A 24,651-nucleotide genomic window follows, 5' to 3' on the forward strand; every position below is an offset into this window, starting at 1 on the left:
CTTTCCCTCCCTTCTTTTTTTTCTCTCTCTCTCCATCCCTCTTTCTCTCTTCCTTCCTTCCTCTTTTTTGCTCTCTTTCTCCCTCCCTCCCTCCCTCCCTCCCTCTATGTCTTTCTCTCTCCCACCTTCCCTCCCTCTCTTTCTCTCTCTTTCTTTCTTGCTCTCGTTTTCTTTCTCTCTCTTGTTCTCTTTCTCTCTCTCTTGCTTTCTTTTTCTCTCCCTCTTTCTTCCTTTCTTTCTCTCTCTTGTTTTCTTTCTTTCTCTCTTTCTTTCTCTCACTCTTGTTTTCTTTCTCTGAGCTTCGCGGCACACCTGACCATGTCTCACGGCACACTAGTGTGCCGTGGCACACTGGTTGAAAAACACTGGGATAGAGATCTCCACGCTATGCTATGCTGGCTGGAGAATTCTGGGAGTTGAAGTCCACAAGTCTTAAAAGTGGCCTAGTTTGAAGACCTCTGATATAGGCAGTGAAAAGGAGTTGCTGAACTATGGAGCAAAAATATGCAGAAATCATTTCAATAGGGTTTGCTCAAAAACACCCTGAGAAAGGTCCCAATCCTATAAAACTTAAAGGTAAAGGTAACCCTGTCCAGTGTTGTGAGGGAACCAGTATTTTTCGAATACATTTTTATGGTCATGTCACGGTCACTTTACTATCCACTGTTGACCTCTCCTGATTCCTAAGAGGTCAGTAAGGGGCGTGCATAAGTGCACTAGCATGCCTTCCATCCCGTCCTAATGTTTCTTTTTTACTAGTATCATGTATATAAATATTATATCTTTGTATACCACCAATACATACTTGCCAAAACAAACAAATAAAATAAAGAAATATATTCCCACCTTCTTGGTACCTATTTATCTATTCAAACTTTGCATGCTTTTAAACTGCCAGGTGGGCAACAGCTGAGACAAGTAACAGGAGCTTACCCTGTCCTGTGGTGCGCAGGTTTTGAATCCCAGCTGTCAGTTTTCCCGCTGATAAGCTCAGTATCTTTATTTATTTATTATTTATTTATTTATTCGATTTTTATGCCGTCCATCTCCTTAGATTCAGGGCGATTTACAACATGTTAGCAATAGCACTTTAACGGCTGGGCCATCACGCCCACACCTAGAGGTCTTGCAATTCAATTTTCTTCCAAAGAATGATGATAAAAAAACAGTTTGAGATCTCAAGGTATTGTTTTCTGCTTGATTGAGGGGTGTTAATATCTGGTTATCAGACTGTTGTCTTCGGAGAGTATATATTTTCATAGAGACAACCTCCAAAGCAAACACAAGAACCTTTAAATGTGGTTAGTTAACACATTAATGGAGTTGTTTCCTCATACTAACGCTTTTTTCACAACTCCTTTGTTCAACAAGAATCTTGATATCAGCACGTTGCTAGATGTGCAGATTCCCAGTGGGTTTCCTGGCACAATATAGTGGGGCAGCAAAGGATAAAGCTACACATCAAGTTGCCATATACTGTAAATTTAAAAACGTGTAAGAACTAAATGATACTGTATTTCACTTTGTATGACCCAGAGTTAGGTTTCTTGACAGCCTGGGTCACTAGAACCGGCAGTGACTCAGCTTGCCATGCCCTCGAGCCAGTTCTGCCAGCAACGCCTATGATGCCACCATCTTGTTTTTTGTTTCTGCGTATAAGCTTTCTTTAAAGTCCTGTGAATGCATGCTCGCACAGTGCGTCCCTAAGCGAACTGGCAAAAGGAGAATCCAGAACCCTCCCCTGGTATGGCCATGACAAAATTATTCAGAGTCCTCTTCTGGCTATGGAGTAGGCTAGATGGATGACCCCAAAGAAATGTCTTCATAGTAATTGTATCCAGCTTACTTTATGCCTTTCACACAAATATGTATAGTGTGTGGCACCCACAAAGATATTTATCAGTACCAGATTAAGAATACAATACTAAAATACTGTTTTTAAATGACGTTTTATAGTTGTTGTAAACTTCTAGTTGAAACAAGATTCCTCTCCTTAACAACTGTTGCATTTATGTATTCATATGTAGTATTTATGTGTATATAAACATAGGAGAGGGCTGTAAAAGCACTGAAGCAATATATAAATCTAAAGTGTTATTGCTATATAGCATTAGAAGCCACATCCACACAAAACAGAACTCATAACTACTGATTAAAATTGCCTGTACAAGAATATATCCCCTTTATAAAATTAAGTGAACTTCTACCTGCATATACCAACCATTCCCTCAACACACACACACAATTTCCCTCCCTCTTTCAATGTGTTCTGGAGTAGTAATAGCTGCAGTGAAAATGGAGAAGGTACATAACTGGTTGAGGCAAAAAGAAAGATAGATAAAACGTGAATAGAAAGGAGACAAGCTGTTTTTTAATGTCATAAAAATTGTTCTGTGCACTAGACAAACATCTGGCTAATACAGTTTAATCTTCAAAGTTATCCTTGTTTTTCAGCAAAGTAATGTACTAATGTACTATCATTCATACCTCATACTTATTCATTACCCTTTTCAAACTATTTATTAGATATGTGAAGTGCTTCAATGTGAAAAGAGTAGCTGTCTGTGCCCTTTAATACAGCTCCATCTTTCTCTCAAATTATGTGCTTGTCTTTTATTGCTGCATGTAATCCTGGGGAAAGATGTGGAAGTTTCAGACAAGTGCTGTGTTTGTACTCTGAAGCACCCCTGTAGAATTACTTCTAAAGTGGCCCACAATCCCCCAATGATTATCACCAGTTCCTCCCTAGTCCTTGGTGCTGATGAGGATCCTCCTTGCGCTCTTCAAGGGACAAAAGGAATACAGAAGACGATATGTCTCATAGTCATTGTGAGGAATTATGGTTTTGCAGAGGGGATTAACGAAATCATCAATGAACATACTTTACGACTTTAATACTTTATCATCTTCAATGTATCCAGACGTAAGTATAGAATATGCTAAACTTTGAATTACTGAACAGTTTAGTTAATAAAATGGTGTGTTACAGAATATAAAATCAAATAAGCAAAAACATTTATAAAAATCTGAAGTAAACACTCTGTATTCTAACACAATTGTTCTGTACCAATTAAATACAGTGTAGCAGAAATAGAATATAAATTACATTCTTTACAATAATTGCAAAATACTAGGATTAGCTTACTATACATACAAATCAAACAGCAGTAGCAGCAGTTTGTCCATAAGGTCCCATTATCTCAATTACCCTTTCTAAAAATTGAACACTACAGTAGGCCATTCATATTTCCTTTTTCTTTAACCATTTGCTACTTTACATATATTCAACATGGTATCTATACATGGAATAATTACCTAAAACCCTCAAATCATGATACAAGTCGATATAAAAATATATTTACAGATTAAATCACCTCAGAACATTTTACCCAAGTCTTGTCACACAGCCAGCAAGAAACAGTGCATTTTTTTGTACTTGTGATGCTGTACTGCTGTTTTCTTTCTTGTGCCCACGTTTTTAAAAAGCAGTAATACTGTTCCTGCATCGAGAATGCCTGGTTGGCATATACACACGCAAAAATGCCATATATACAATATTTAGGCATTTTAAATATTTCCAATAAATGTCAAGTTGACACAGTGGCAGGCCCATAGGAAGACAAAACATAAAGTCAAAGTGAAAACAGTATCTTCAGTGTTCATATTAAACAAAAGATATATGGTAGCGTGATGCTTGGTATTAGAAATATGGCACCAAGCTGTCAGTTAAAACATATCCATAGCATTAAACCATGATATAAACAGCATGTGTATTAATCTAATACAAATTCTTTGGTAATTTAACATATTGTAGGTTATCCCTCAGATGCATATTTACATCCTGTGACCTTTCCACCCAATAAAATATTCTGTATAAAATGTAGCCCAATTTGTTTAGTAACATTCAGTAAAACTCACAGTTTTATCTACAAACAGTGCATTGATATACATCCATTCTCAGGAATCCAATTGAGCTCAACAGGGTACATATCCAGCTTATGATGGGATTGTACTTTAGTGTGCAACTCTGTTTGCCTTTCCGATGGACAAATGATAAACAGTCAACATAGTTTTTTTTTTTTAAAAGAACCATAGAATTATATCTGTGATTCAAACATTCAATTACATCTTAAAACTACAATTGTTTTGAAAAAAAAACTGTTCCCCTCCCTCCCCCAGTGATATGTGCAGCAAGTGCAAAACCAAACCCAACTTCAATTAATCCAAGATTTCCTAATCTCCTGTTTTCTAGAGAAAGCAGAAGCTGCTGCATCTCCTGATTGACAGAAGGCTTCTGCTTTGAGAGAGGATGATCCTTGAAATGTTGTACTCTTCAACTTCTCCACATTGGACAATACCTGAGATTGTGAAGTTCTACTGCGTAACTTGACTTGAGCTGGTGATTTAGCAAGGCATTCAGGACGAACAAATATCCCATGTTGTGGCTTGCAATGGAAGTATTCTCTACCTTTTACAGTTCCATCATGTTTTCCTGGAAGCAAATAAAAGTTATGCTGCAATTTTACTAAGCATTAGGTTGAAAAACTGAAGATTTATAATTACCAGAGGAATTAATTTCTGGAATTATGAAAATATTCCTTAAAATATTATCTTCTCTGGACTGAGATTCCCCAGCTAAAGGAAGAACTGTTTTGTAAAGAACTGGTTTGGTAGATAGTGAATTTATTGCTGAAGATGTCTCTTAACAAAGTTTATTTATAAAGCCCTTCATGGCACCGGACCAGGGTATCTATGAGACTGCCTTCTGCCGCACGAATCCCAGCAACCAGTTAGGTCCCACAGAGTGGGCCTCCTCCGAGTCCCGTCAACAAAACAATGTCGTTTGGCGGGGCCCAGGGGAAAAGCCTTCTCTGTGGCGGCCCCGGCCCTCTGGAATCATCTCCCCCCGGAGATTAGAATTGCCCCTTGCCTTTCGTAAGCTTCTTAAAACCCACCTCTACCGTCAGGCATGGGGGAACTGAGATATTCTTTCCCCCTAGGCCTTTACAATTCATGTATGGTATGTTTGTATGCATGGATGTTTGGTTTTAAAATAAGGGTTTTTTAGTTGTTTTAGTATTGGATTTACATGCTGTTTTTTTGTTACTGTTGTTAGCCGCTGAGTCTACGGAGAGGGGCAGCATACAAATCCAATAAATAAAATAAATAAAATAAAATAAATTCCACTCTATTAAGCAAACATGAAAGTGACAGTTTGCCATAGCAGATAAGAAGTGTTAACCACAAGTAAGGGAACTTGATTTCTAGTCATCTCTTGGCCACAAATACAGCTAGTTGATTCTGGCCAATCACTCACTCTCTCAATCCTAGGAAGAAAGTATCAGCAAACCAGTTCTGAAAATATTGCCAAGATAACTGCATGTATATCCTCATGTAATCACCAGAAGGTCGTGTTAAGTGAATCACTGCAGATATTAAGTTAGTAACACAATTAAGTGAAACTGGCTTCCCCATTGACTTTGCCTGCCAGAAGGGCGCAAAAGCCGATCATATGAGGACACTGCAACCGCCATAAATATAAGTCACTTGCCAAGCATCTGAATTTTGATCACATGACCATGGGGTTGCTGCAACACTCGTGTGAAAAACTGTCATAAGTCACTTTTTTCAGTGCCCTTGTAACTTTCTAAATGAACTACTGAACTAAATGAACTATTGTAAGCCGAGGACTACCTTTATTACTAAATAATTTGCTGGTATATGGTTCTAAATATTTTACACAAATAATGAAATCTTACCCATTTGAATGTGTAATTCAATGCCAACCCAAGTACCAGTTGAAAAATCCACAGGCCCAATGTATCTCACTGTGCCAGTCTTATTATCATCAACGTATACTTGCTCTCCTACTGCCAACCAATTAGGACGTCCTTCAGAAATAGTATCTTCAGAACTTGGGACATCTAAATGATTTTTTCCAACGAAATCACCTGCTGGGAGAGAATCTGCAGGCTGTTGGCAATTGGAAGACTCTTTTTCTCTAGCGTACAACATAGGGTTTTCAACACTGCTTGACAGGTTGTGTCCCGCCAATCCGGATTCCAGACAGCTCAAAGCACTATCTTGGTCATTAGCATTTTTTGAGAAAGGTAACACAGAGTTCATTCCAGCTACTAAGAGCTTTTTTTTTCTGCTAGAAGTTACACTTGTGGAACATTCAAGTTCTTTTGCGTCATCAACACCCATGAATTCCGTAAATGCGTGATCCTCAAAAACACTTGAAATGTGTTCAACCGTTGCTTCTCGAGATGGAAATTCAATCTCATGTTTGTTAGTAGAGGAATCCAAAGAGGAACATTGTAACCTTGGAGCATTTACACTTGTGCTTTCAGACACTTGAACTTCTGTTCCTAAGGCACAAGTTCCCGTGATTGGTGATACCGTTGTTACGGATTTAACAAAGTCCCTTTCTCCCTCTGAAACTGCTTGGTTTGATGATTTTAAAACATGGGTTAGGTGTGCTATACAGTGGTCATTTGAATCCAAATCCCTCGTCTGATTGGCTAATTGGTCCGTGCTTTCACTACATTGAATAAGCATATCCGATAAAGTTGCATTGGAGGCACTATGAGAAAAATAGCCACTTGTAATACTGCTTGTGGTGGGGCTACGAGATACTTCTTTCTCAGTAACACAAGAGTTTGTACAATCTCCTTTTGTGGATAACCATTCCTTATTCTCCAGACTAGCATTGTAAACACTGAAGTCAGCAAATTCCACAGGCACATAAGGTTTCTTGTTATTAATCTCCAAATCATCATCTTCCTCAGAGTCCTGCTAAAGGAAAAGAATGTGATATCAATATTCCTACAGTTTAAACAAAGGAAAGCTAAGTGATCAATGAACAAGGGATATGATTAATGCCTAAGTAAAGAAATTACTGTGATATTGTTTAGTCATCATGCAGTGAGAACTTAGTATAATGCTTCAACAATTCTAATAGTCTTATTTCAAAACTAGTAATTTATTACATAAGATAATACAACATGAATAATAACTATTTACTTCATTCCTTATAATTATATTGAATTGTAATTATAAAGGCAAGTACTGTATGACAAGTGATTTAATGAAAAGATTACTTTTGTTATCATTGAATGCATTTAAAGCTTTGTGTTATGGCAGTTTTGAACATGTAGAATCAAGAGAGGAAAAAATCTTACATTTTAATATAATTATGACTATTATATGAAACAATACAAAATGAAGCTCACTATTAAATATTCAGTTTGTGAACTTTCAAAAAGGTTTTAATATATGTTTGAAACTCTTTTTTTATAAATAACAGTAGTGGGTACCTCACCTTAAATTCACTTTTACTAAAGAATAATTTCTTTATCACAAGTTAGCCTTGCTACAATGAACTAGGAAAATAATTCTATTTTTCCAAATACTAAAAACCTTCTCTCATGAATTTTATTTTATTTTCCTTTAGTGGAACTTATTAGTCTTATTTTTAAAGAGCATCTGCTATTCATATTATTCCCCAACATGTGTTTTTTTAATTAATGAAGGTTGCTATTTGCCAGGTCTCTCTAAGCAGCTTTACAGCTGGGATCTACAATGCTGTATACAGCTTATTCGGAAAATGGCATGCATCCATCAGGATGTTTGATGTTCTTTCAGTCCCCATCAGACTTATTTTAAAAAACATCCATTCTGTTTTAACAGTTTGCCAGGATGGATTACATGGTATATATCATGATTTAAGACAAATGAACACGGAGCTATGTGGTGCAAAACTAAGTTCATGTAAAAATTTGAATAATATAAAGTTCTAATTTATCTATTATGTCATTCTGATTAAACTATTAGCACAATTTAGATGTTAATATCATTCTCTAAAAATACAAATAATCTGTTAATTGTACAGATCTGTACCTATAAATTATTTACTAAGCTAGTAAAGAATTGGTGTTGGAATTAAATGAAAACATGCAATTAACTATCACATATCACCATTAGTACAAGTGTATCAGGATGGCAACTATAGCAAAATGTGGAAAATCCGGGGTGGGGGGGTGGGGTGTCTAATATAAATGCCAATACTTTTTACAACATAACCATTTTACCACTTTATGCCCAAACATATTAGTACAAATCAGAGTTTTTAAAATCTGAAGTATAAAAGAGATGCAATGAATCAAGCATTCATAAAGCTCTAATATTTATTGAATATTCAGATACTATTTTTTCCCCTTTTTTCCAATGGAACTTTGTTCTGCAGTTTATAGTTTCAAAAGCAATGCACAGTTCAAAAAATATTTTAGTGCTTTAAGAAAAAAATCTTTATTTGGAACATACTCAGTTCCTGGTGAATACAGAATTAAGACCTAGCAGTTTTCTGGACAATATGAATAGTCTGCCATTATCTTCTTCCAGGTTGGTTCTTTCAACTTCCTATTCTAGCATAAGATGCATCGACTTCAATTCTGAGAATTCTACATTCAGCATGCATGCCACATGCATTAAGTTTGCCAAGACTGAAAAAAACTGGTCATGGACCACCTAAGTTCTGTCCTATTTAAGGACTAACCATGGGAACCTTGATGGCACAGTGGTTAGAATGCAATATTGCTGGCTAACTCTGCCCACACTCTGGAGTTCAATCCTGGTGGACTCAGGTTGACTTCCATCCTTCTGAGGTCAGTTAAATGAGGACCCATTTGTTAGGAGAAATATGCTGATCTTGTAAACTCTTAGAGAGTACCATAGAGCACTGTGGAGCAGTATATGTCAGGGTAGTATATAGGTATGTTTAAGTGCTATTGCTAAAACTAACGAGAAACAGCTTTGCTTACTTGGCTAGATTCTACCATCTAAACTGTCCTAAAATGAAATATTACTTACTATGGCACTATGCAAAAGACCAGTTGCTAAAAAAACCTAAATCTTATATGAACAGTAGCTAGCAATTACCAACCACAGGCAATCAAGATAAAAGGAATGCTACCAGCTCTCACAATAATGTGTAATTTTTATATGGCTTTACAACCATCATTAATGCAAGGAAATTAAAATTTACTTAAAAGCTTCTATCATGGCAGAAGATATAAATTATATCTTTGGCCACCAAAGCAAATTACACATGGTAACCAATGGTTCAGATCAAAGATTTTCATTGCAGAGTGATTCTTTGTTTCTACATTCTATATCATTGTGTATTTTTGATCAATCAGCAGCAGCCATCAACAGATAATTCACATAGAATTTATGCTGTTAACCATACACTCTAAAGTGCCAAACAGATTTGCCTGCCTCAATATAAAGGCACTACTGTTAAAGAGATTTTCCTTAAATAATTCAGGTATCTACTACTAGATGGCCATGGTGGAACCGGAGACAATCCCAAACTAGAGGTTGCATTTATCTGCTGTTTCAGCGTTAGGAAAAGAATTCAGACTTTCTCTTCCAATCTGTCCTTTTGAACAGAATCAGTAATAAAGTTAAGTTCTTCTTTACTAGGTTTTAACTATTTTATATTTTGTTTACCTCTTAACTATTGCCAGGACCTATCCTGAGTGTACTGTAAGTTGCAATATAAATTTCCTAAAGAAAATCTGTAATTTTTTTCTTTCTGCAAAGAATAATGCAAATGATGTAAATTAATTGTAAGTCGCTGCTTTTAATTAAAATCGTAATTTGAATTAATCGCCAAATAATATTAGCTAAATGAATAGAATTGGCTGTATATCCAACAATGCTCAGTTAATTTGTTCAACAGAAAAGAATACAATAAAGCCTTTGTCAGATCTAAAACTACTTCTGTACATTCAGTATTCAATACCATTCTGTCCACTACTTGGGGCTCCTTAATAAAGAAAAAAACCCTCCAGATCTCAGTCCTCTATTATCACTGAGAGGGGATTCTTGTATTTTTAAAAAGTACATTATGATTATCTTAAGGCTTAAGTCTCATAGATCTTGTGCTGTTTTCTCAGGCAGCTTCAGAAAATTAAAGCAACATTCTCTAGCCAACAATGTCATCGTCAAGTGATTTTTGGACAATACTGCTCACTTATTAGTATAACTTGGACTGCAAGGCAATCAAACCGGTCAGTCCTGGAGGAGATCAACCCCGATTGCACTTTAGAAGCCGAGATCCTGAAGATGAAACTCAAATACTTTGGCCGCCAAATGAGAAGGAAGGACTCCCTGGAGAAGAGCCTAATGCTGGGAAAGATTGAGGGCAAAAGAAGAAAGGGACGACAGAGAATGAGGTGGCTGGATGGAGTCACTGAAGCAATAGGCGTGAGCTTAAATGGACTCCAGAGGATGCTAGATAACAGGAAGGCCTGGAGGGATCTTATCCATGGGGTCACAATGGGTCAGACACGATTTTGCAACTAACAACAATTAGTATAACAGACATTGCTATTTTCTGATATATCCAAAGTTACACATTATAGCTATCTATTTTAACAATCTGATCATGTCAAAACACCACTATGTAATCTGAATACAATACTAGACTCCGTTTTGAAAAATGTATCAGTACTAAAAGTGGTTTGAAACATACTGGCCAAACTTCAGTCATACTGTTATTAAAATTTATTTCAAATGTTTTAGATCCAGTAATCTATAAAATGGGCTCACCATTCAATAGACTTTTTAAAGCTAGTCCAAAATGGTCTAATCATTTCAGAATCTTCTTGTCTTATCCTTCATTCGCTAAGTTATCAACAATACAACATAGCCAATCAATGTCCTGGAACAAGGGGAAAATTCCTGGCAACCCTCTTCTACTCTGAAGAATCCTTCCAGAGAAGAAATAAAAGCCAGGGGAAAATTAGTTTTTGGCAGCATTGTATCAACAAGACAATAAAAACCCACATTTTTGGGGTATGAAGAAAGTGGTTTTACTTGATAAAGTACTGAATCTTGACCAAGATGTCATTTCATAAATACTTTTAAATAAAAAGGGAACTACGCAATTTGGGGTATAAGCTATAATATTTAGCTGTCTATAAATTTAGTGTGGCAATTTTAGATAGTGGCTACTCCAGATGAGGTTAGGTTACTACACGTTTATATAATATATCTAGATTCTATCATGAATTCATTATTACCTTTGTGTGTATGTCATAGGGATACTACTCATTATTATTTGCTTGTGCATACATAAGTATTTTATATCAGTTTAAGAATAAAGGGTATATCAATATTCATCCCACTGAACTGAAATATTCACGTGGAATATTCAGTATATTTCTTTATGAAATTTATAGGCCATCTAGCTCCCAAAGAATTCTGGATGGCTTACCCTACGAATAGAAAACATTAAAAGGAAATCTCATGCATCTCAATCTTAAATAGCAATAACATGGCTATAGAACAAAATGGATAATGTTCCTTTCTTTAAAAGTATATTTTTAATGTATCGCTGCAACATCTACTGGGCATTTTATATTCAACTTTTACTTTTGCATTAAGGGGTTTGTGCTGAATTACTATGCAGAAAAAGATAAAGTCACTGAGCAAGCCCGGCTAGATCACTTCAGTTAGACATTGGCTTATAACGTAATGGGAACTGTAGCACAGGTAGTCCTCAATTTACGACTACAATTGAGCGCATTTATTTTTGTTGCTAAGTGAGAAATTTAAGTGACTTTTGCCCCATTTTACAAGAGGGTGGTTGTTTTGCCACATTTGTTAAGTGAACTACTGTAGGTATGTTAGTAACACGATTAAGTGAATCTGGCCTCCCCATTGATTTTGCTGGTCAGAAGGTTGCAAAAGGGGATCACATGACCCGGGATATTGCAACCATCATAAATATGAATCAGTTCTCAAGCATCCAAATGTAAATCACATGACCCTAGGGAATGCTGCAACGGTTATAAGTGTAAAAAATGGCTGTAAGTCACTTTTTTCACTGCTGTTGCAATTTCAGTCACTATATGAACTGTTGTAAGTCAAAGTCTAGGTATAGTTATATTTATAATATTGTCTTCAAACTCTGATCCGTGGACTGGGCAGAGCAAGTGGCAGGTGGATACACGAAGCTCCATATTTACAAGTGGTATGGGTGTGCATGAGGCTGCCAGCCCTACTACCCCACCATTGCCAGTCCGTGGAGTTGGAAAGATTGGGGACCACTGGTATAATTGTTTAAGATAATGAAATGCAACTGGAAAGATAGGACTTTTAAGCATTCTAGAAGGATGTTTAGATTTCATAAGCCTTAAAACAGATTTGCCATGTATTTTCTGTTGGTTTTCACAAAAAAGCAGAATAGAAAACCTCTCAAATTCCAAAAACACTTTACAAAAAGTTCCCACCTCTGTCGTCAGGCATGGGGGAATTGAAATTTTCCCTTCCCCCTAGGCTTATAGAATTTATACATGGTATGCTTGTATGTACGATTGGTTCTTTAAATTGGGGTTTTTTTAGATTATTTTTAATATTAGATTTGTTCACATTGTCTTTTTTATTGTTGTTAGCCGCCCTGAGTCTTCGGAGAGGGGTGGCATACAAATCTAATAAATACAAATACAAGTTCCTGGTTCTCTAGAACAAAGATGAAGAGGAGGAAGACCCTGGTTCTTGAAGGACTGTTCACTTCTCCCTCTGCCCTATGATCCCCATCATCCTTTATTCTATAGAGTCCCTTGACTTTCTATTTACTATTGTCAAGGTGTCAAAAGGCCTGTTGTGAGAAGAGCAGGAAAATCTATTTTATCGCCCGGCTATGTGTTTAAATCTGGACTTTGCCTTCTATATTTTATTGAGTTGGTCCAGGCATGCATGAATGTGTAAACGTATACATACATGCACAAGTGGATGGCAAACTTGCCTGTTACTTGCTTTTAACACTAACTGTGCTCAGTCTAAGTTAAGTTATCACTTTCAATTAAGAACACTATAAATTCAAAATGAAAAGTTTTAAAACACTGGTACATGTTGAAATCAGTGCCAATTTCTCATATTTGAATCCTAGTTGGTGTGTGTGTGAAAAAAATAACTTTAAATGCTATCTTTTTTTTAAAAAAATGAAATATTATAAAAATGATTGGTCTAAAATATCAATGTGTGGATTTTGTCACTTTCATAAGCACCACCATTCAATAAAGAATACTGAAAACATGCATTTTCGCTTTACAGCTGGAGCACAAATGCTTATTTAGAATGGCCACTAGGCTTTAAGTCAGAAACAAATGCAACACTTACAGTCTTTGCCTCTTGTATGCTATTGAGTTCTAATGGCATGCTATTGCCATTATTTCCTGACGACAACACAACACAATCAGCATTATATACCTGAGATGATGGCATGCTCTGCAAAGGTTAAGATACACAAAACATCACACAAAGAAAATACTGACGTTCAACCATGCATGTTAGTACAACACAAAAGATTTTTATTCTTTTATTAAAATAATCTAGGCGTGGCAGTTAAATTGTAGAAATTCATGCAAAATGAGCTTTGACTTTAAAAACATTGCTTCAAACACAATGCTACAGCTCAGGTTAGACATTTATGCATGCAAACATGTTTAAGCAAAAATATAAAACATGCAAGAATGTTTACTAAAGGGAGGTGACACTGAAATAGTATCCCATTTAAATAAACAGACCAAGTTTAACGCACAATTCCAAATGCTTTTGTATCATAGATACAAGCTGTGAGCTTCTTCCTAGGTAAAAATAATTACTACCCAAATATAAAGTCTAAAATTGTTACTAATATAATGCTACTGATGCCTATATTTCTTCCTATTACTTACCTCTTTGCTAAGTAGAGGTTTCGTCTCAAGGGAGGTCTTTTTGTTTTCTTCTTTTACTGGCATTAATGGTTTTAAAAATTTGGGTGGTTTTGGAGAGAAAGCTTTAAATGAAGTGATACTTGAGGCGTGTAGATTCTCTGATTGCAAAATAAAAACACCACAAGCATTCATTATTTGATCATCAACTGAAAAATAAATAGACAAATGCAGCAATAGGCAAATAAAGCTTCACAAACCATTTGGTCATGAGTTTATTATTCATCACAATGTCTCTAATGGTTTTGTTCTTGAACTCACCGCACTGTTTATTCAGAAAACTAACAGAGGATATTGAATGAAGTAGGATCATTTACATTTCATAGGATTCCTCAGGTTCACTAATCCTATTATTCATCCAATCATTCTCTGAGAATGAGCAGCGCCACAAATTGATGAGAACCATTTCAAAGGCCAGTTTGTTTTTTATTATAACGCAAACAGATGGTAAATGTTCCATGAATGGTACCCCACAACAGGGAAATTTCCATGCAGCAAATACTTATTGAACCATAAGATTTTTTTTCTCACCAAAACTTCCTCTAATGTTGTATTCAATTTACTAAACATTTCTACTGAGACAGCTCTTCCATCATCTTATCTGTATACAGAATATATTGTAAAGAAACTTAAATAGAACATTTTAAAGTCTTGACAGCGATACTTTTGCAGTTTCAATTCACAGCATTATATCAATTATATTATGGTTTCAATAAAAGAATAAAAAAACAGTAACATGTACTGTTTCTAGGTAGCCAGAACATATTAAAATAACATTTGTAGTGTGCAGCACTGTGGGAAGGAACAAAGGAGGAGTAATATTTAAAGATGAGAAGAGACCACAAAGCTGCGGGAACAAGCTTTTCAGAAAGATTTTGTCTTAATTAACTCAGTATGGTCTTGACTGGAAATATGCTCTCTCAATATTCTTTTTATTTATTTATTTTGCCCCAGACCACCATTAAATATATTTTAATATTATAAGATAAAGGAATCTCAGGGGTGTCAAATGCAAAGTTATAGGGGCTGGATCCGGCCAATGGGATGCTTAGATCTGGTCCGCAGGGCTGCCCTAGAAACAGCAAAGAACTAGCCTGCAGTGCCTCTGCCAGCAAAAATAAAGCTCGGGAGGGCCATGTGTAGCCCTCCGAGGCTCCATTTTCAGCCGCAACAGCCTCTTGCCACTCCATGCCAGTGAAAATGGAACTTGGGGAAAGGGGATGCGCAGGGGCGGCAGGAGGCTATTGTGGCTGAAAACAGAGCTCAGGAGCCCATTTTCCACTGGCAGAATGCTCAGGTTACGACAGACACCCCAGACGCGAGTGATGTCTAGCTGGCTATGCCCACCCTGGCCACGCCCACCCCAGCTCCCGAAGTCAAACACAACCCTCATGTGGCCCTCAATGAAATCAAGTTTGACATCCCTGCTTTATCTTGTCACCTATGTGGAGCTTAGATGTATATAGGTTATTAAAAACACACTGCAATAACATTTATCTTTGTCAGTGCTTCTTTAGCTTTTTTAAAAAGTACGATTCCCTTCTATAGAATTTCCTCCTGTAGAATTCAGAGAGAAATTACTCTCTTTAATTTAATTTATTCAACTTTTACGCTGCCCAATCCTGTAGGACTCAGGGCGGCTCTTCGTAGTAATGTTATCATGCCAAATGCAACATGCAGTAATGGCAGAATATAGAATAATTTACCAATACTTTACTAAACAATGCAAAGAGTTGTAAACCAAGGTTCTCAAATTTAAATGAATATCGAGACTGCTTTATATAAAATGTGCTAATCAGTGGGGGGCATTCATACACATTGGAAAATGCAACAAATATTACATGTTATTAATTATAAAATAAATAAACTCCTATATTAAAATAACATTGGTGGGCAATAAGAACACAATAAGAACAAAAGTGCATTGCCTACTATGAAACAGCAAAATACTCATACAGATAATAAGATAATAAAAAGGATTTTTTTAATTTATTCATTTAAATGATCATCTTCTTTATCTATTTAAGTGATCCCCAATATATTGCCTTTTACCATTTCAAATGCTTTAGCAAAAGATGAGGATAACAATGATGCATCCTTTTTATTACCTCATTCACTTTATGAGATAATACTGCCAACACATAATGCCTGAATGATGCATTGCTTGGCTGGATGAGTATATGAATGTGAAACATCCCTTAATTTAAGCATTAGTCCTCTGGAGTCTTACAGATTTAGATCTGTAGATATAAAAGTCACTATATTAAAATCAGAATATAGTAGCTAGAAACTGGATCTAAAACAGAGATGGGATATGGAAAAATAAAATATAGAACTTGAGAAATCTGAAGGAATAACAATCTATCAAGGTAAGGTAAGAAATAGGACTGTGTACTACTTAGGATTCAAAGACAAAAAGCACTTTGGAGTACCCATGCAATATCTATTTGCAACTCTTTGACCCAAATGTATATTGTAGCCACCGAGGGCAGCTGCACAATCTCAAAGAGGTACAGCTCATTTTAGGAGTTGTAAACTCTAGTGAAGGAATTTTGGCAAAAAGTGCCAAAATTAATAGAATGCTAAACATACAATAGACAATCACTAAGGAAGTGGCAGTACTAGTTAAAAGCAATGCGATGGGAGAATTTAGAGAAATAAAACAAGCAGCAATAGAAAGCGCTCAGGCAGTAATAGTTTTGGGTTGGAAGGATGCGACAAAATGGACAATGCAAAACTGGTATAGGTACATGGTGGACCATATTCAATTTGAAATTATGGATAAAAGGATAAATTTGGATAATGAAACTGAATTGAGACAACTGAAGGGGTGGTGGGACAAGGTAAGACGATATATGATGAGTAGAATCCGAGACCAAGCTACAAGAAATAAATTGAAATCACTCTATAATATGTAAATAGATATATTGCTCTTGGGGCAAAGTGGATTATATAAGAAACACCCCCGATTTGGTGGTGGGGTATGTGTGTGTGTTGGGGTGGTGGGCACATTTCACTATGCACTGTTTTATGTTGTGTGTATATTAAACCTGTTAAAAATTAATAAAAATATTTTTAAAAAGGAGTTGTAGATTCATGCTAGGGTAAACATCTGCATGGGTTAAAAGATCTTTACAACTTTGGTATGTCTTTGTTCTTGTTTGTTCTATGTTTAGCAACATTATTTCTTGAAAAGGGTTCTTCTATTAAGGTTGCCAAAAAAAATCCTAGAAAGACAGATTAATATGGGAATTCAGAGTATCCCAATTCTGTGGAGGTGCAAAAATATTATTTGCTTAGATTACAACAGTATAAAACCTATCTGGCCTGTATAAGTTGCACATGAAACTATATTTATATATTTCACACTGTTGATGTAACAATGAAATAAAAGAAAATCTTACCACTGCTATCTTTATTTTTATGAGGTGAATCCCTTGGTAAAGTACCATAACATGATATATCTTGATAACTAGAACAGTCTATGACATCTAGATGACCTTCCAGCCAACCCTTGTGATGTAAACAAAGAAAAAATACATTCATTTTCAAGTAAAGCAGCATAATTTCCAGTTGGTTTCAACAGAAATTCTTCTTTCCTCTATAGTTTTCACATCACTGCTGATTTAGGCCAGTATATCATGTTTTATAATTGTACGGCTTTAGATCAGTTAATATAGGGGTCCCTAACCCCTAGGCCACAGACTAGTACCAGTCCATGCATGTTAGAAACTGGGCTGTGAAACCTATAGTAAACTGCATAAAAGGGATCTAGGCTGTACGTTCTTCCTCCCCTCCACCCCATGGAAAAATCGTCTTCCACAAAACCAGTCCTGATGCCAAAAAGTTTAGGGATCGCTTAGCCAATAGTGATTAATATTTATCATTATCCCATCCAAATGACAAAAGATGCCTATCTAGTATGACACTCTGATAGTATTTACAATGATAAAACCTAAGGATAATCCCAGTTTGAATTTGTAACATTTTCAGCCTTGGAAACTCCTGGTCTGTTACCAGTGGTTATTAAAACTTATGATACAAAGAAATCTAAAATTATTTCTATAGAACACTTGTTAGCAGTTATTCAATTTTGTATGCAAATTTCAATGACTGAATGGAGTAAAAATTAAACCTTCCTATTTCACCTATATAATGGGAAGTATTAATATCAAGGTCAAAATTTCAATATACAGTGGTACCTTATCTTACGAACCCCTCGTCATACGAACTTTTTGAGATACGAACCCGGGATTCAGAATTTTTTTGCCTCTTCTTACAAACTTTTTTCGTCTTATAAACCCGCTGCCGCCGTTGGGACGCCCCGCCTCCGGACTTCCGTTGCAAGCGGAGCGCCTGCTTTTGCAATCCTGGGATTCCCCTCCTGGGATTTCTCTACAGCATTGCAAAAACACGGAATCAGGAGGTGGGATTTCCCATGGAGGGGAGCCTCAGTGAAATTGCACCATCACAAAAATACAGAAGTCCGGAGGTGGGGTTTCAAGGACTTCCGTGTTTTTATGATCGTGCGATTTTACTGAGGCTTCCCTCGCTGGGAAACCCCACCCCTGGACTTCCGTTGCCAGCGGAGCGCCCATTTTTGCGATACTGGGATTCCCCTCCTGGGATTTCCCTACAGCATCACAAAAACACGGAAGTCTGGAGGTGGGATTTCCCATGGAGGGGAGCTTCGGGGGAATCCTAAGAGCGCAAAAATGGGCGCTTTGGCTTGAAAAGGGGGTAAATTTTGGGCTTGCACGTATTAATTGGTTTTCCATTGATTCCTATGGGAAACATTGTTTTGTCTTACGAACTTTTTACCTTACGAACCTCCTCCCGGAACCGATTAAGTTCGTAAGACAAGGTATTACTTTAGATAATACTTTATGCAACAACAATTACATTGCTGACGAGGTGTGCCCAGTCAAGGCAACCCTTGTCCCTTCAGAGATAGGGTCGGAGGAGTTAAAGTGTACAGTACACTGTAGTCCTAAATGTGGGCAGGTTACGAAGTACCACAGGATTGTTACAATGGTCATAACTTCAAGGACCAGCCATAACTACTATTTGTTTTCTGCCCTCATAATTCCAAGTGGTCAATCATTGAACAAATGGTGATTAAACAAGTACTAATTGTGATTGATTATATATTTTAACACTCATGAAGCAATTAACAATTTCAAGTATTTATATTCTTTTTAGCTATGTTCCTATTGCAAGCTAAAAGACATATTTCAGCACTGACTAAATAAACATGGTTCTAATTATCCAATGCTTTACATTGGCATATTGCTCAAAAACATCCTATAATATTGGTGTGTAAGAAATGGGAGGGGGGAACCTTCTAGATATCTCTGTCCTTGATACAATTGTATTGTATTGTATTTTTATAATTTTTCCCATCAATCAAGAGGAAACATTCTGTTGAATTTAACAAGTATTCACCAACTCTTTTTCCTACTAATACCAAATACTTATTCTAAACAATATGCAATCATTTTCCTAATTGTTGATATATATAATTTTAAATGATATCTATATAATCTTTATTAAAAATGAAGAAAAATGATTTGTAATCATATTTTCAAAGTCATTTAAAATACTAAATACATTGCCAATTATTCCAATACCTTATCTTCATCACAGCCAGAAAGATCTAATCGACTAGAAGATACCTAAAATAACAACCATAAGAAATTTTAATACAATGAATGCTATCAACCTGCTAAGAAATTACAGTACACTCCTGGCTATCTACTACTAAATTTTGACATATTTGTACATGATACCAGTACTAACATTCATAGCAAACAAAACGTAATTTACAATTTATCCTACATTTAGCATTGATTTTTCTAAATGTAATTTTGAGTGTATCTACCAAATAGTCTTGATTTTTTTAAAAATGCAGCTGAGATTTCAAAATGTCTTTTTAAAACATTTACTCAACTGACATGGACAACCACTGACAAAAAGATTATAGGTGGCTCAGAAAGCCAATTTATTTTAGAGGGTAATTACCCAATAGCAATAGCACTTAGATTTATATACCACTTCACTGTGCTTTACAGCCCTCTCTAAGCAGCTTACAAAGTCAGCATATTGGATCCTCATTTTACCTACCTTCCAGGATGGAGGGCTGAGTCAACCTTGAGTCTCGTGAGATTTAAACTGCCAAATTGTAAGCAGCTGGCAGACAGTAGAAGTAGCCTGCAATACTGCATTGTAACCACTGCACCCCCAAAGCTCTTCTTATAACTACTACTTATCATAAACCATTTTTCCATTCCATAACTTAATCTGGATATAAGCAGGACCTTTTATGCCCAATGCCCATCCTATACAAGCAGGCAAAGTTTGCACATAAATGTCCCATCAATTAAACAACACGTTATGAGCCCAGGAGGTATACTTGTCCTCTAAATCAACACTTCCTTCCAAGATCTATCCCAACCCTGTTGTAATTCAGAATGGCTTCAAAAAGCTTGCAGATATTGGGTGGGGGCAGTTTGTGGACCAGCTGGATGAGATGTAACTAAAGTTCCTCTCTTTCTTGTGAGTAGATGCTTTATGTTTTGTTTTTTTTCCTTATTATTACAATGTATTTTTAATCCTCTGTAAGCCATCTTTAGTTGCTCTGCGGATTGGGCAGATTTAAAAGTGAGTAAATAAATAAATAAAATGCCCCAAACAAACTAGCAGAAATTGCTACATTTTGTATTGCAGAAAATTCCCACTTATTACACTATCTGAAATTTGTACACATTTTGCTATGACATTAATTATAACATAGTAATATGGGAGTGCAACATCTTAGAAGATTATCTTACATTGTGAACATTTGGTGTGCTAATACTCCTTTGTAGGTGTCGAGTCTTAGCAGAAAGAGCTTCTTTAACCGTGACTGCCTGTGTTAAAATAGAAGGAACACACTGAACTCTACTTACTTTAATAGAGGTAGGCAACTAACAAACAATATTGTATACCTATGTATCTATTTAGAAACAAGGCTCCATTCTCAGTATATACTGAGATTGCAACATAGATCATATTTCAGGATAAATAGGAACTTTATTTATTTATAGTATGTTCTTTCTTTGCTGTTGCATATCCAGTGATAAGCATTTTTATTACCTCAAGATGTAGCAAGGACTGGTCATCCCTTTAAAATATATTTCCAAAAGTAACTTTTTAAGGTGATCTGTCATCTACAGGTAGTCCTCGACTTACAACAGTTCATTTAGTGATAGTTATAATGGCACTGGGAAAAAATGATTAATATAATCTTTTGTATAGATTGTATACAAAATCTTTTGTATAGATTTGTATACAACCATTTCTGACTGTTGCAGCATTCCCATGGTCAAAATTCAGATACTTGACAATTGGTTCATATTTACAATTGTTTCAATGTCCCGGAATTATGTGATCAACTTTTGCAACCTTCTGACAAGCAAGGTCAATGGGGATGTTACTAATTTAACAACTGCAGGGATTCACTTAACAAATAGCAACAGCACTGGGTCCTCATTTGACCAACCTTGGAAGGATGGAAGGCTAAGTCAATCTTGAGCCTGGTGTGATCCAAACTGCAAAATTGCAGGCAGATGGCAGTCATCAGAAGCAACATGGCAGGAAAATGTCACAAAGTGGGGCAAAACTCACTTAACAAATATCTCACTTAGCAACAGAAAATTTTGGGCTCAGTTGTGGTTGTAAGTCGAGGACTACCTGTAATACCATAGAGTAACGGCAATATTAAGGATACATTCAGGATGCGAGGCGCTTCAGATCAGATGAAGAAACAATGTTTTGGAGGGCTCATGTGTAGGCATGCCATACCTGTTGACATCTCCTTCAATGAAATCGTATCTTATCCTGGTTCACATGGTAGCCATTCACTCCCTTTAAAAAGCATGTTTGAGTAAGGCGGCTCCAACAGCATGCCCAGGCCTATCTCAAATATGAGTGATTCTTTACCTTGAGCTCTTGACCTTTTCTTATTCAGATTCAAGTACCCCCTCATACCTCATAGATATTGCATACCTAACAACCAAATGCAATAAGCTTTTTTGCTATTCACCTGTCTCAGACGTTCAAGAGTCAAAATATTCTCCACTTGTAATACCCCACGTATATATTTTTCAATGTATGTTTCACCATCAGAGGTTCCCTCGTTTTCATTTCTGGCTGCCATCAGAGCTAGTGTCTCTCGGTCCTCAATTTCTTCTGTGGCCTAAAAATTAAAATTTAGGTTTAATGCAGGATTCCAACCTTACGTAGTTCAGTCTGTTAGACGGTTCATGTCAAAATGACTTAATACGAAAAAAACAATTAGGTATTCCATTTTATGGATAGGAGCACAGTCATATCTATCTATCTATCTATCTATCTATCTATCTATCTATCTATCTATCTATCTATCTATCTATCTATCTAGCTATCTATCTATTTATTTTGTCCAATACACAATGAGAGTTTTAGTGGGTATATATATATATACACACACACACATAGTAAAATACATGATGAAGGTTACAGAGGAGATACTCATAGTAAAACATACCTTTGGTATGTTGGATACTATTTCATAGGTCACACCACAAGCGTACCATATATTTTTTAGAGATATTCTTCGTTTGAGACTCTGGGTAAAACTCTACGGAAAGAATTAAACCACCAGTGAGCAAATTCTCTAAACTATTATATCAAATACATTGAATATATATTCTAAAATCTATTTCAGTCACAGCACATATATGAACTTTTAGAAAAAATGAGGGTTTTTCTTAATATGGTTCAACACACACCTATTATTTAAGTCCATGTGAAAAGCTTTCAAATTGCAAAACTAAATTAGAATGTGTCTAGTAAGTGATAAAACAGTTAAGCATGATAATCAAGCCCTTTTAAACTTTTCAAGAATGGATTGATTTTAACTATAATGTTAAAAATGCATGATGGGAAATGGCATAGGATATATAAGACATCACTTACCTGCTTATTATAAATATTAGCAGCAATCCTTTTACGTAATACTAATTCCATTGCAGCAGGATGGCTGAGTTGGACTGTAATCTTGAGAATCAAATATATTCTCTCATTTTGAGGTGTTACTCTGTTTAGGTGAACTGAATCATGTACAGAAGAGTCCCAGGATGCAGTGGCTGAAATCTAAAGGGATATTTTGGTTGAAGGCGAAATAGAAAACCCACCTTACTTCTACGTGGATCCGAAGTGTACCTTTTCTTGAAAAAATTATATATCCTAGATAATGAGGTGTGCACTGAAACATCTAACAGAAGACTATAACAATACCCTATTTTAAAGTTAAGAGGGGGCTGGTGCTAAAATTCATAATGATGCATCTAACAACTGATAGGATTCAAAACGTTTTACTACCAGTTCTGTGGGCATGGCTTGGTGGGTGTGGCAGGGGAAGGATACTATAAAATCTCCATTCCCTCCTTACTCCAGGGAAGGTTACTGCAAAATCCCAATTTCCTCCATTTACCATAGTAGTCAATCAGATGTCTAAGAACTGAAACTAATAATTTAATATTCATTCATTCAACCAATCAATCAACAAAAGGGTTACAATAATACAAGTTAAAAACCTTATTCTTGAGGAATAAGTCTAAACATAACACAATTCTAAAGGAAACATTTGGCACAGTTGTTCAATAAAATGCGAGAAATAGTGAATAATAGAACCAGAGTAACCATAAATCTATTTACCTCATCCTTATTGTGTTTTATTATCGGCAAATAAAAAAACTGACTTCCATGCTCCTTTGGTAGTATTGAATTCACTCCTGATGCATGTGGACCTATTAGCTGTTCGTTGGCACTAAGATCATCAGCTACCAACAAAGAAAATGAAGTTAAGGCAGGACTAATTTTAAATTCTACCCAGGATCATGTGGGTAGAACTATAATACCACAGAAAAAAACATAACATAAATCCTAAATACAAATTACATTGCTCAGAAATAGATTTCTGCTTGATCAGCAATTAATATCAACAGCTGAAATGTAGACAATTGCTGATAGAGGAGTATTCAAGTGATTTTAAGAGTGATTTAAATGTATTATGATATCTGATAAAACTTCATTCAAAAGTCTATAATAATCCTTCCATGTTTCACCTCCAAGTTCCAACTAAATATAGCAGAATATTTGTCTTTAACAACAGCCAGGTTCTTGCTTAATTTATCACCCACCTTTATGAAGAAGCTGAAAATCTATATGCATTTTTAAACAGATTTGTATTTTTTATTATGTTCCATAATTATTTTTTATTTATTTCACTGCACTGCCTCAACAGAAAGATATATAGATAGCCAATATTTTTATTAAGGTCCCTAAGTATATCTTTCCACAACTTAAAGGGATTTCATTGCCCAAGACTGGACTATTCTCAATACATTCAACAAATGCTGTACTTGCCGAAAGTCACTTCAAGTCCAAGGTCCAGTTGAAAACTTACTATTTTCTATGCAGCACTAAACCTTATCATAAATTCAGTCCTGTATCATGAATACCAAGATGGAGCTTACCATTTAAATCAAGAAAAAGTACAGGGACATGTGTTTCCATTCCAGGAGGTGGGATCCTAATAATAAAGAAATATATCAATCAATAGATTGAATCATAATATGCATTGATATTTTAATGGTAAATTAAAGGTCTCCTGGGTTATGAAAGTGGCAATGGTTCAGACCCTCATCCAGGGGGTGTTCTTGGACCCAATTCAAAGTGTTGGTTATGACCTATAAAGCCCTTCATGGCACCGGACCAGAATATCTCTGGGACCGCCTTCTGCTGCACGAATCCCAGCGACTGGTTAGGTCCCACAGAGTTGGCC

General features: G+C 36.0%; 1 protein-coding gene across 1 annotated transcript in view; it reads right to left on the reverse strand.

The window, feature by feature from the left end:
• Positions 1-2,873: 2,873 nt before the first annotated feature.
• Positions 2,874-24,651, reverse strand: part of LOC139164791 (kinesin-like protein KIF13A) — a 72,402-nt gene continuing 50,624 nt past the window's right edge. The window contains exons 26-37 of the mRNA XM_070747332.1: positions 24,344-24,399; positions 23,523-23,647; positions 22,782-22,958; positions 22,351-22,443; positions 21,868-22,020; positions 20,615-20,692; positions 19,415-19,459; positions 17,189-17,297; positions 13,749-13,885; positions 13,192-13,299; positions 5,760-6,798; positions 2,874-4,492 (exon numbers count right to left, since the gene is read on the reverse strand). Coding sequence (XP_070603433.1) covers positions 4,215-4,492; positions 5,760-6,798; positions 13,192-13,299; positions 13,749-13,885; positions 17,189-17,297; positions 19,415-19,459; positions 20,615-20,692; positions 21,868-22,020; positions 22,351-22,443; positions 22,782-22,958; positions 23,523-23,647; positions 24,344-24,399 — 2,398 coding nt within the window. The 3' untranslated portion in view covers positions 2,874-4,214. The remainder of the gene's footprint in view (positions 4,493-5,759; positions 6,799-13,191; positions 13,300-13,748; positions 13,886-17,188; positions 17,298-19,414; positions 19,460-20,614; positions 20,693-21,867; positions 22,021-22,350; positions 22,444-22,781; positions 22,959-23,522; positions 23,648-24,343; positions 24,400-24,651) is intronic.

This window comes from Erythrolamprus reginae, chromosome 3, assembly GCF_031021105.1.
Source record: "Erythrolamprus reginae isolate rEryReg1 chromosome 3, rEryReg1.hap1, whole genome shotgun sequence".
Taxonomy (NCBI): Eukaryota; Metazoa; Chordata; class Lepidosauria; order Squamata; family Dipsadidae; genus Erythrolamprus; species Erythrolamprus reginae.